Genomic DNA, 13,611 nt, shown 5'->3' with positions numbered 1-13,611 from the left:
GTTTGGAGATTTTGCGAGTTCAGCCTCTAGATCTTTTAGGATCGCCATTTTTGTGCGAAGAGAGAAAACCTCATCTGTATTGCTAGTCTTTGCAAGATTTCAGAGCACAAGAAATTTGTCACTAAGATCTTTCTCGTTGTTCAATTTAAACCGGATAAAGTTTGTAAATGTTACCTGTTGATGATCCCCAACATCCAGAGGGATGCAATCCCCGTCTTCACCTTTCTCTTCCTGAGAGATGCAATCCCCTTCTTGACCTACCTCTGCCATCAGATTTCACCTGACCCTAGCGAAGCTATGCCGGAGATTGATCGGGATCCATGGAGGTATCCCGGAAAAAAGATTGGAGAGGTTAGTAATGGAGACTAACGAATGACAATCCGCGTAACTTCAAGCGGCAAATTTACAGGTTGAAGCTAGCAATTTTGTTGATTTTCCTAAACCTAAGGTGGCACGTCAAAAAATAGGCCCAAAAGTGCTTTTCGGATGACCAGCTCCGTAGCCACCATGAGCAACCATTCTTCACATAGGATAAAGCACACTAACCCAATTCTATGTTTGCCCACTAACTCATCATGATGAAAGTAGTGACAAGTGTCCAAAGTATTATGACACTTGTAGCAACTAATTCACACATCAGAAGCTTGGACTTCCCAAATATACAAGAGTAAACTTCTGCTCCAACATAGCACCTGGATCACGATTTTTTTCTCAATGAAAGCTGAAAATTTTCTCCTCAGCCTCCCAATGTAGCAATGTACGTGAACCAGAACCTTGATTTATGACTGTTTGGCAACTAGTGACTATTTTTTTACGTGTGTGTCTGACACTCTCCCGATCCTTAGTCCAAGAAGCCTAGGAGAGGCTTGCATAAGAAAAAGACAACCTTCAATGCTTATAAGGAAGAGTGCCCTTAGTTGATCTTGCTTCTGATGTTGGGAAGGCCAAGTGCATCACATCTTGCTGCCCCTCTTGCCAGGCGAGGCATGGAGGCCCAGGAGGGATAGAACAAATTGGATCTTGATGAGCAGCCGAAGTTTGCAACCGCATCTGCAACTGAGTTTCCCTCTCTGAATTGGGGATTGCAAGTGGAAGACAAAATGCAAAGGAGTGGTTGAATCTCTTTCCAGAGATATTGGATTGCTCAGGATTTGCCCTTTCCCGTCGATGAGATCGATTAGAACTTTGCTATCTGATTCCACGATCATCTTGCTCATATTAAAGGCCTTGCAACAGCGGAGCCCGTCCAAGAGCGCACGAGTTTCCGCAACCATGTTAGTGCCTTTCTCGTAGTAAAGAAAGAAAGCTAAGATAACCGTTGATTTTTCATTTCGAATAACTCCTCCTCCCTCTCCTTCTCCAGGGTTCCCCTTCGAAGCTCCATCTATGTTGAGCTTAAGAGTTCCTTTATGGGGTCTCTTCCATAGAATCCAGCAATCCTTTTGAATCCTTGGACGGCAAGGAGAAATGCCAAGCTGGGACAAAGAAAGAACCTCTAACGCATTCGATCACTTCCCTATATTTCAACTCCAGATAGTCAAGTTCTAAATACTTTCATTGGCACGGTATTCAATGTTTAATGAGCAACCATTCTTCACATAGGATAAAGCACACTAACCCAATTCTATGTTTGCCCACTAACTCATCATGATGAAAGTAGTGACAAGTGTCCACCAAAGTATTATGACACTTGTAGCAACTAATTCACACATCTGTTTTCAACAAGCATGGACATCCGAAATATACAAGAGTAAACTTCTGCTCCAACATAGCACCTGGATCACGATTTTTTTCTCAATGAAATTGTATGGCAGCTGAAAATTTTCTCCTCAGCTTCCCATACGTGAAACAGAACCTTGATTTATGACTGTTTGGCAACTAGTAGAACACCACCGAGCTGCTTAAAGACTATCCAGAACTGAACCGTGGTAATCTAAGTGGAGAATTTTGTGTGGAGCACTATTTCTTCACTTGAAAATCTTTAAACCTGGGATGAATTGGAATTTCTGGCCAGCATCAACATTCCAAGGCCAAAGCATATCAAAAGATTCTTCAAATGAAGTAAAATTATGGCACAAACAACAACCGGATCTTTTCAACTTCAATTTGCCTCTTTCAAAGAAACCTTAATCGAACAAATGAGTTGAACGAAAGGACATTCAAGCTCTGTTACAGTGATGATAGATCCTTGTACAGAGTCAAGGTTTTGGTAAAAATAACCAAGAAGGGCTTGAATTACAAGCTCGAAACTCTCCTTGATCTAGAATCTAGTATCAGGTGTTCAGAATTAAGAATACAACCTCTCATCCTTCTCCCTCTTAAATCGAGTAGTTTCAACAAGCTTTGAGTGTATAATCGTAAAACATATTGAATCCATCCAGATTGACAATAATAATGAGTTTCAGATCCGAATCATCCGATGGATAGTTTCAGAAATTCCAGATCCAGAACTCAGTTTTTTTAACAACTCTCAGAGATTTGTTAAGCAGAGAATGAAGCTTCAATTGGATCTTTACCAAATGATATCAAAGAAAGTACCCGGACGAAGAGTTACTTAAATTGGATCTTTACTGCGATTTTTTTTTTGTTTGACACATACTTCACCATCACCATTAATTGATTCTTGAGCTCTCTCCACCAAATTGCTTCACTTCTCTACAGATCTGCCTTCCAAGAACGGCAAAGATTGAGAGATCTCTGCTGCTGTGCTCTTGATGTGGATCTAGAGAGTGGCAGCGAAAGAGTTTTCACACCAGAAAATTACCGCAGATATACATGATATTTCATGGAGAAAAATTCAAGAACAAGCAGAAAAATGACAGGGAATGATATATTTAATGAGAAAGAAAGGGAATTTGCTTCATTTCTACTATGAACTTCACTAGTAGAGTGGAAAGAACAGAAGAAGACCTACACAATTTCAAGGCTCCCTCTATTCTCCATGAAGAATTTCCCAAGAAACTCCAACAAGAACAAGCAAGAACTAGACCCTAAATTCCCTCCCAAAACGTTTCAAAAGCTCGTACCCTCCCAAAAAACTACCTAAATCCTGTTAGAATATGTGAGATCCACCGTTGGATTAGGTGTAGATCTCACCGTTAGATCTTCTTGTGGGAGATTAGGCAAGTTGGTTAGTGAGGAAACCCATTAGAATAGGCACCTAAATTTAATTAGTAAGTAGATTAGATTAGAAGATTCCATCATTATCTCTTTACATTGTCTGCTTGATCTCTTTCTATGTTTATCATGTATGTGCTCAGTATAAGCACACCTTGAGCTCTATAGTAAATCATCCAAGAATTAGTGAAATATTCTAAAATTCTTCATGGTATCAAAGCAAGAAGATCCAATCCGGGCCTGACCACAACAGTGTTGATTTCGTTCTCCGGCGGACGGTCACTATAGCCGTCGGCCGTCCACCCAGTCTCGTTTGATCTCATTGATTTTTCTTTTAACTTTAATGCAACCATTGCTTTTTTTCCTTATTTTATCCTGCACCCCAAAACACCATCAGCCCTTGTTGACCTCAACAATTCTTCTTTGAATCCCAAACCCAGAAGAGCATGCCCACCAATTCTCTGTCGTAGAGGGCCAAGTGTTGCTAAAAAAAAAAATGGGGAGAAAACAATTGATAGGACTGCCTCTCATGGCATGATCTCTTCCTTCAAGTCCATCTTTCCCCGCCACCATCGTTGCAAACCCTCAAATTTTTTATTTTTTTGAGAAATGATGATATGAGGCATGTGAAAAGAGAAGGGATGGAAATCATTTAGATGCTAAAAAGAATCTGCAACTTCCCACAGAAATGAGTGGGTTTGACAGCTGGTGTTTTCCCTCACAGCTTTTATACAATAAACCTTGATTTGGTGATGGCACCTCCTTCCCTTATCATTTACCTTTTTCCAATCCATATGATTTTGATGGTGGCACCTATTCCAATTCCTTTTCTTTTTCTACTTCCCTCTTGCCTTATCATATGCGAAAAATGCATACCACCATATTTGATATGCACACATCCTCTTGATAAAAAATAAAAAAAAAAATTCCTTCCAATGTCCCAATTTTTCTTTTGCAAAGTTTCATATTTGCCGCGCAAGACATTAATTCCCACCAATCTCTTCTTCTTTTTTTCTCTTCTTTGTTGCCCATTCAGGCATTTGTCCATGGTTCGACATTGGTCCATCGTGACCCATTTCTTGCCCATTCCGGCATTGGTCCATAAGGACCCATTTCGGCATTGGTTCATAGTGACCCATTTCTTGCCCATTCCAGCAATCTTGCCCATTCTGGCATTGATCCATAGTGACCATTTTCTTGCCAATTCTGGCATCGGTCCATAGTGACCCATCATTTCTTGCCCATTCCGGCATCGGTCCATAGTGACCCACCCTTTTCTTGCCCATTCCGGCATCGGTCCATAGTGACCCACAATTTCTTGTCCATTCCGGCATTGGTCCGTAGTGACTCATTATTACTCGCCCATCGAGGCTTGAGTCTTCTCTAGGATCTATAATCCATTGGCTTTTATAAGCCCTCTTGGCGGCATATCAACAAGCGGCGTTTCATCAACAACATCAGGATATTATAACATCAAGGGATATTCATCATCAAAATTCGTCAGTGTGCTCAAATCATAGGATTCTATTTTCCTATGGGAATTTCAAGTGGAGGTTTTTATTTTTCATATTGAGGATTTTTATTGTAATCAAACGTATATTGATTTTCAATCCATATACGTTTGAGGGGGCATGTTAGAATATGCGAGATCCACCGTTGGATTAGGTGTAGATCTCACCGTTAGATCTTCTTGTGGGAGATTAGGCAAGTTGGTTAATGAGGAAACCCACTAGAATAGGCAGCTAGATTTAATTAGGGAGTAGATTAGATTAGAATATTCCATCATTATCTCTTTACATAGTCTGCTTGATCTCTTTCTATGTTTATCATGTATGTGCTCAATATAAGCACACCTTGAGCTCTATTGTAAATCATCCAAGAATTAGTGAAATATTCTAAAATTCTTCAAATCCTACCCCTATGCTCTATTTATAGGGAAAGAGAGTTCTAGAATCTTCCACACGACATATGGCCCACCTCCATGTGGTCCCATGTGATTCTCCAACCACCACTCCACATCATCACCCTCCATCTTCCTCCTAATTACAAATTTATCCTCACTACAAAAAGACCACTCAACATACTACTACTACAAAGAGAAGGCACACTATCAAACTAATACTAAACCCTAAGTGTTTTGACCAGGACCCAGTCCACATCAGCGAGAAATCAGAGAAGGACGGCTGGTCCGCTTCTTCTCTTGTCTCTCATCTAGAATTTTGAAGAAATCGTGGATTCTAACATCCGCATATCCAAACTGCCCCTTAGTTATTGCTGACAATAGTTGGCATTCGTTTAGTTGATTTACTTTATTATTCATTGTAGTCCAGTTGTGACATTTAAGTTAGCTTCTGCAGTTTACTTTTTCTCATGACAGTTGTTATGCTCTGTGTAATGCATGCTTTGAGAGATGCCTTGCATGTTTGCGAACTTGTGCTCATGGACATGTGCCGCTGTTGCCTGCCTGGGCCGGGTCTCTGTTTGGGGCGTGACATATTTTGGTTCAAAACACACATCACGTTCAAAAAACATGGTAAACACGAAGTATTACTAACTCTGTTAAAATATTAACAATCATAAGATGATAAACGACTTAGACATTCAGCCAACAAAGTAAACACAATGTATTATTAACCCAATTACATCACGTTACATAACATTTGATAATAATAAGATGATAAATCTCTTATTCAAACACATCCCAACCATAGGACCGACTTAATAAACCATGTATGTTCTTAAACAGGAATGGGATCAACAAACAACGAGGTTATACGCTCCTTGGTTTTGCCTTCGGAAAAAGTGTATCCATCTTCATATTGGTATAGTACTTCTATCACAACTGCGAGATTGACGATTCGCATAAGGAGAGTAGGGGAGACAGGGAATTCAAGGCATGCTTGATTTATGCCTTTCCATGCAATCATAATCATTTCACGGAGCTTATCGCACGCTTCCTGCTCTGTGGCCCCATGCTCCTTCACATAACTGTCGATAGTTGATGCAACATGTGCTCGTTCTTGTTCAAACTTCAAATGTCAAAGATTCAAAACAATGGTGTTAAAGTTAATATAGAAAATAGTTAGGTATTTTATCATTTTATCCCATGCACAAATAGTTGATGATTGTGTTATGTTGTGGATCTCTCTCTCTCTCTCTCTCTCTCTCTCTCTCTCTCTCTCTCTCTCTCTCTCTCTCTCTCTCTCTCGGGGCACCAAAGCTGACTTTAATGGCTTTTATAAAATCTAGATGATACGGTTAGATTATAAAGAATGTTGTGTTCTCTTTTTGTATCTTCATATTATTTTTTTGAATCTAAGAGTATTCGTAAGGATATACTAAAGCATAGGCCCTTTTTGTTTAAGATTATGACAACTGATTGTGAGTGATAAACTGATTATTGGACTCAAAATTACAATTAAATTTGAGTCCAACAGCAGTCACAATTGGTTGACATAATCTCAAACGAACAGGGCCATAGTAATTAAGGGACGAAAAAGCTTGATTGTTTCCCTACAATAAGAGACGCCGGAATAATAAGGTAGTTTCAAGGTTCCGTCATATTTTTACGTCCACTTAGCCTATTTTATCTTCTCGTTGGGATTCTTTTTTCTCTGTGTTTTCACATGAATCAAGATCATACCTTGTAACCAACGATGTCATCTTGTAGTCGACCAATTATTGATGCATCCACAACAGGCTTAGGCCTTCTGCTTGCCCAATCAAATGCCTCCTTTGTTGCAATTTCACCCATCCCGACGAAACTAGTGATAGTGGCCAGAGGGTAGCCACAACTGATCAATGATACAGTTAAATGCTCATTGAATAGAGGTACATATCCCTTATTAAGCCATTCGGCTTCAGCCAAGTATGCTCTTGTTATACCTTTAATCTATATTAAAAGGAGGTCATTCACCGTTATATTAGGAAATAACTATTATAATAGAGAACAAAAGATAGGGGAAAACAAACATAAGATGTCTCATACTGCTTCTTTTAGGTATTGTACACGATAGGAGTTTCCTTCAACAACAAGTTCTTCTTCTATTTCTCTGACAGTATTCAGGAGCGCTAGATAACACACTTTTATATATTTTGGAAGTAGATCTATGGCCTCAAAATCCCACCTGAAATTAATTTGACATTAAATTCTCAGATTTTCAGCAACTGATGATTATTCCTAAATGGAATTAAGAAGTGATTTTCCTACTAGAAATTGCCTTGGAACTATTTATTTTGAATTTCCAAAATTTGAAGGGTAATTTTTAAAACCCATGCCATCAATTTCCTCGATGAATAAGAAGATTACCTCTAGTGAGTGTACGTACATGTCGTAAAAGTCATCGATCATGGATGTTGTATGTAATACTTTTCCCATTCCTATTCTAGCAGAGTATCATCCTCCATTCTAACTTGGGTGATAGACACTCTCCTGAATTCTAGCAGAGTATCATCCTCCATTCATTTAGTTCCTATCTAAATGAATGGAGGATGCACATGAGAGAGAGAGATGATTTGAGAGTTCAAAAAGCAATATCACTCTATTAGATTGAATCATGTGATGAAAGTCTCATCTGAGTAGAGAATTAACTTAACTTCTTTCTATGATGTGCCACTACTTACAGTCAATTTCCATATTAAGTGAAATACTACAATTCAGTAATATCTAATAAAAGCATTAGAAAGAAAAGATACATGTAAATCAAGTACCTATCGATGGCATCAGTGAATATTCGTAATTCCTCAATTGTACCGTGTACATCATAAATATCATCAATCACTGATATAAAGGATATAATTTTGGCATTTATTATTCTAGCTCGAGAGTATTGTGGTTCAAAGTACACTGCATTCGACCAAATGAAGTATAATTCCACTATTCGGTCCCGAGCAAAAGGCAAGTTTCCTATTAGATCCATGTCCTTCCACCACCTGTCAGAGATATCAATATAAACCACGTTAATTAGTAAGGGGTTAATCCCATTGTAATCCTGTAATTTTCCTTTCTCATTTTGGAAGATCACATTAACACCTTTTCATGTAGGCCTTTATATGGAACCACAGAAATTGTCTTTTTTATCTGATGCCCACTGTGTCATTGTTTTATATTGCCTATGAACGTGGTTATTAATCACATTTTTGTCTGTCCATTTTCTACAGTATGTAAACATTTATATTAGTAATTGTTATCGAAAATATGTAATATAAGATATTTAATAGAAATTAATAGCAATATTTTTTTGGTAGGTAAGTTTTGATAGAACCTGCGACCTCAAGGTTTGAGATACAATGCCTCAACCATTGAGCTACTACAGACCCAACCCCAATTTTCATAGCTATATGTACCTTGCAGATACATATAGCCCTATTTTTCCCCATTATAGAAAAAATAGATAATATAATGATGATAAAGAACTCATTTTAAGATATTCAATAGGAATTATTAGCAATATGCACCTTTCACAAACGCAAGAAGATAACCATAATGTTTTCACATTATATCTAGAATAGAAAATGTGATGATAATAAAGTACTCATCTATTTTACATATAGAACCACCAGCCTTGATAGTTTTGTCCAGATCTCAACAGTGGAAATTTTAATAATCCTATTGAAAATAATCTTTACATAGTTAAAGAAACTTACTTCGTAAGATCCTTTAACTCTCTTTGGTGCAACGATTGTAAGAGATTGAAATCCAACATTGCAAGCTCTAGCAACAAATCATTCCGTTCCTTTTCTTGTTGGTATATCGAGATGTAGTACCTATGCTCTAGCCTTGGTAAACTCCTACACAAGGGTAGTTCTAAGGCGTGTTCTATCTGTATTGCAAGAAGCACACAATCAGGGTTGTTTATGCCAGACTTCAGATGTTCTCGAGTGAAACTAATGGCTTCATCTAATACATCTTCTCCTTGTGTACTGAGATGTGCCGCTTCATACAAGCTTAATAGGCCTCTCATATCACTAATTAAGGCTGCATTGAACTTTCCGTGCTCGTCTTTGAACTTGTTAAATACATCTGTATAAAATTCAGCCATGTCATGACATGCATAATTTCCATTGATAAAACTAGGTGAGAGTAGAAATGAAAAAGGATTTACCAGAAGACACATTAAACCCATGTTGTCTTAGTAATCGAAATCGGAGAGCAACGACAAATAGATCATTGTCAGTAGCATATGTATGGGATTCAAATATTTGATGTAGTGCCTCGTTGATCTCCTTTTCAAAATGATATGCCACTCCCAGACGTTGAAGCACGTCAATCAAATCGATTTCTTGCTTTGATCCCTTGGAAATGCTTAGCATTCTCTTCACTTCTTCCTTCAACTCTTCAACCTGCTTAGTCCATAAATCTAACTTCTGCATGGTACCATTTAGAAGCACAAATAAATTAGCTATGTTAATTATGAAAGGATATAATTCAACTTAAATGATCTCTTTCTCCCTTTCTCTCCCTCTCTTACTTCCCTACTATAAACATAAACCTGCAATTTTATATTCTGCTAAATTTTCTAACATGACCCTTCTTGCTTCTTTTCTAATCGAAACAATATAAATAGCAACAATAGAAAGGAAAAAGAGGTGAGTATACCAAAAAAAATAAAAATAAAATATTGAACAGAGCATTTCCTATCATCATGTGTTCTATCAAGAGGCATGAGCCACACAACTTTGGCTATCCATCAACAATCATAATGAAAGTTAATAATTGAATCTCTCTCTCTCTCTCTCTCTCTCTCTCTCTCTCTCTCTCTCTCTCTCTCTCTCTCTCTCTCCTTACAATTTGGTCATGAGAGTAGGAGAGGAAGTGATCGCCCCAAACGCTTGGGTGAAACACGCTTGAGTTGCGATTGATTTGCGGCTTCCCATCTTCTAGTGAATCGACGATGGAACCAAAAGAAGGGGTTGAAGTTATAAGATCCATAGTAATCTCAAGGTTGGGATATCAAACGAAGGAATATAAGGGCAGTAATGTATTTTGTAATGGAAGTGTCACAAGAATCGGTATTTATAGGCAGCAAATGGAGAGCCGGTATAATTAAAAATCAAAATTATTAGGGTGGTAGGAAAATAAATTAATAACATCTAGCTAATATTAACACATCAAGTGACATAGAACTTATATGATGTGTGGCCGTGAGAATAGGAGAAGTCTAGAAAGTATGGTACGCCAACAACAGAGAATTAATAAGAGAGATAGTCAGCATGGATCATTACCAACAACTAATTATTTTCTACATACTTTATTTGATTCCTTGTATACTCTGGCACGTAACTCCGTTCTTCGTACAATTAAGGTAGGAGACCAAAAACACGATTCATATGAAAAGATACGTACAACCACTTGATATACCGAGAAATTATACGGTGGCCGTGCAAACACGTGATTTTTAAAAAGTGCGGTAAGGCCCACTCCATACAATGATCCAAACCGTCAATTTGTTGGGCCATAACGTAAATAGGTTGTGCCCCAAAAATTATTTCCATAGGATGATCCTTACCCTTCGATCATAAGCATGGAAAAAATTCTATAGTGCAGGCCATGAAACACTTGCATGGCCCAAAATGTAAATTAATCGTTGATCAATAGCATTCTCTTTTTTGGTACACACAGCACAGAAGCTGTTGAACAAAAATGGCGCTAAATGCATCTAACATTTACTTAATCATTGTACTAAAATTTGTCTAATTGTCTTCAAACTTGTCTGAGTTGACCCCACTCAATCAACAGTTGACTCAAGTCGTTATGCGACTACCCGAGTATATTTGTTTTCTTAGGAACTTGACCTAGTCGAGTTGAAAAAACTAGATCGTTCTTCCCGAGTAGATGATCGTTGAATATTTCTGACTTGCTAAGTATAAACCTATTACTTTTTTCTAGAGAGACCCAAACGTACAAAATGAGAAATAAAGGGGAGAGGGACTGAATGAAAATATAGGAAGAAAATTCTTGCATAATGGTTTAAGAGTGACATCAGATCTATCGATCTAGGATTATCATACGGAAGATTTGAAATCAAGGGGAAAAAGTGAAGGACTATGTTTTTAGTGAATTTACGTCTTGTTTTTGTAGACGGTTTGTGAATTTATCATTAAGAAAAATATTACAAAATATTTTGATAAAATAGAAGATGTAAATAACCAGTAGATAATCCAATATATTGGAGATCTTTTCGAAGTGATTTTGCATTTCAAACTGTGTTTCAAACTATTTTCAAAACCAGCCTTGAGACCCATTTGTATTTCATGGAAAACATCACTCACAAGTCTCAAAATGTATTTTGAAACCTTGGGCAAAATTCTGAAGACCATGGCCCAAGTCTTTAAGGTTTTTCAAAATTAAACCAGTTTTCAAAACAGGGCCGGTCGAATGGGCAACTTGGGCGACCGCGGCAATGGTGCTGGAAACCCAGCACCCGACCAGAAAGCTTGGGGCGAGCGACCGGGGTAAGTCTGGTCGACCGTAGATGGGATACTGGATATTCTAGAATCCATCCAGCATGGCAACCACCATGGCCCGGTTAATCATGTTCCATCGGGATTCAAAAATAAAAAGGGTCAGCACACCAGGCGCGATTGATCGACCCTCCATGGGCAACCGAGTGTGTGCGGAAAAGTAGCCGTTGGAGCTCAAATGGCTAGTTAATTTTTTGACCATTTTGACTCTTTTTCTTCCCATTTCCCCCCAAACGGTCATAAATCATATGAGGCTATATATATGTGATATAATATTTCAATATTTAATAATTTTTGGACCTATAATCTCATTTGAGCTTAAACTTTGAAACCCATTTTGATTTCTTCAAAGAGCTTTGAACTTGCACATCTACTTGAAAAAAATCTCCATTAGGCTTTCATTGTATTATTATTTGGAGAGTTTTGTGAGCTTTATCATTGTTATATCGAGCCTTTTAAGAGGCTAAAAGAGAGTTCTTCCTTGAGAAAGGCGAATCCGGTTTGTAAAGAGGGTCTTATCCCTCATTGGTGGTGATTGTACATCGCCCTCCGACTCGGGCTTTGTGTGGCGTCGGATTTAGAAGAGAAAAATCTCAAGGAGAACCAACTTAGGGAGTGGAGTAGGTCTTCAAGGTGGAAGACCGAGCCACGATAAATCTTTTATGTCGTCTCCTTTTTCGTATTTGTCTCTCTTTCTCTATATTATCTCCCTGTATGGATGTATTGTAAATACCCAAAATATCCCTCCCTCTAAAAAATTCGTCCCCTTGTGAATCAAGGGTAATTTTGTCATTTGACTTAGATTAGAATTATGGCTTCTTTAGAAAAAGCCTATAAATTGCCTCTCAAGGAGAACTGCACAACCATTAAGAAACCCTAATCTCTTCTACAGCCCTAAAAGAAAGAGAAAATCCAATTGAAGGAGAAGAAGATCAAGACCAATAAATCGGAGAAGCAATCGTAGAGCCTTCGACCGCAAATCCGGGAAAGAACTTTGAGTATTCTTCGTTTGATACGAACTAAAAAACAAGATTGATGGATTTTGATAAAGTTTAAATCAATTAGAACTTGATGTTTGATTGATCTAAGGGAAGAATTAATGGATCCCTAAGGGAACTTTGATTTTAGAACTGTAATTAGGGTTTAGATCGATCCCTAAAAAGTTTGATTAATTTTTGGTAATTAGATCTGAGAATTTTTTAGCTGAAATTAATTACATGGATTCCTCTTATTAATACGAGTCCAACGGATCCAACCACGCACGAATTGGATGTCAAACGAATGAGTTATGGCCGTTTTAGTGTCAAAACCAGTGAAAAATCGCGTTTCGGGAAAAACTGGGTCCGCGTGGGGGCAGACATCCTACTGAAATCTGTCAGGCAAACTGAAAGTTTCCCGGACGTCCGGAAAAGTTCCCAAATGTCCAGCGTGACAGTTTTTCCCCCAGCAGTTCAAACTTCAGAAATTTATAACTTCTTCGTTTCTTGTCTGTTTTCGACGCTCTTGTACTCTACGGATATGCCGGAAACGCGTTTTTTCTTTTAAAAATAGTTTCAAAAAGTTTGTGAAAACTTTATATGGATGATAATTTCAAAATACTAAAAAGAACACTAGGACGATTTGCCGATTCTTTCTCGAAGAGGCACCAAAGGGTATATTGTAGGTGATTATGGAAAGGGAAACAGTTCGATATTAAGGTATGTAATTTCGTACTACTTTAGTATTGCGATTTACTATTCGATATCATATCTTTCGATCATAGTTTCCTAACATCTTTTGAACATATGAACCTTTGAATAGAATTTCAGATCTTTACTTGGGTCTTGCATGCTTTACCCCTCTCTTTGAATGAACTCTATTGAATCTTGTTTTTTGATATAATGCTAGAGGCATTACTTTGGACTTATGGAACCCCTATCAGTTTTCCTAACTATATGAACCTTTGGAATATTGTATACTCTCTATTATATGAAACCATTATGGAACTCATGTGAGACACTCACTTCGAATCTTGAACACCTTTTGAACTAT

At 37.9% G+C, this 13,611-nt stretch overlaps 1 protein-coding gene across 1 annotated transcript; it reads right to left on the bottom strand.

The window, feature by feature from the left end:
- Positions 1-5,717: 5,717 nt before the first annotated feature.
- LOC143876098 ((-)-germacrene D synthase-like) lies at positions 5,718-10,114 on the bottom strand. The gene is made up of 7 exons (XM_077377739.1): positions 9,905-10,114; positions 9,222-9,483; positions 8,764-9,139; positions 7,828-8,049; positions 7,106-7,244; positions 6,761-7,009; positions 5,718-6,146 (listed from the first exon to the last, which is right to left on the bottom strand). The coding sequence occupies exons 1-7, from the start codon at positions 10,046-10,048 to the stop codon at positions 5,856-5,858; spliced, it is 1,683 nt and encodes a 560-aa protein (XP_077233854.1). The 5' UTR covers positions 10,049-10,114; the 3' UTR covers positions 5,718-5,855.
- Positions 10,115-13,611: the final 3,497 nt, after the last annotated feature.

Source organism: Tasmannia lanceolata, unplaced genomic scaffold (assembly GCF_043159265.1).
Source record: "Tasmannia lanceolata isolate RefF3 unplaced genomic scaffold, GAP_Taslan_0.1 ptg000002l, whole genome shotgun sequence".
Lineage (NCBI taxonomy): Eukaryota > Viridiplantae > Streptophyta > Magnoliopsida > Canellales > Winteraceae > Tasmannia > Tasmannia lanceolata.
Note: the sequence above shows the minus strand (reverse complement) of the source record. Positions and strands in the feature narration are given on the sequence as shown.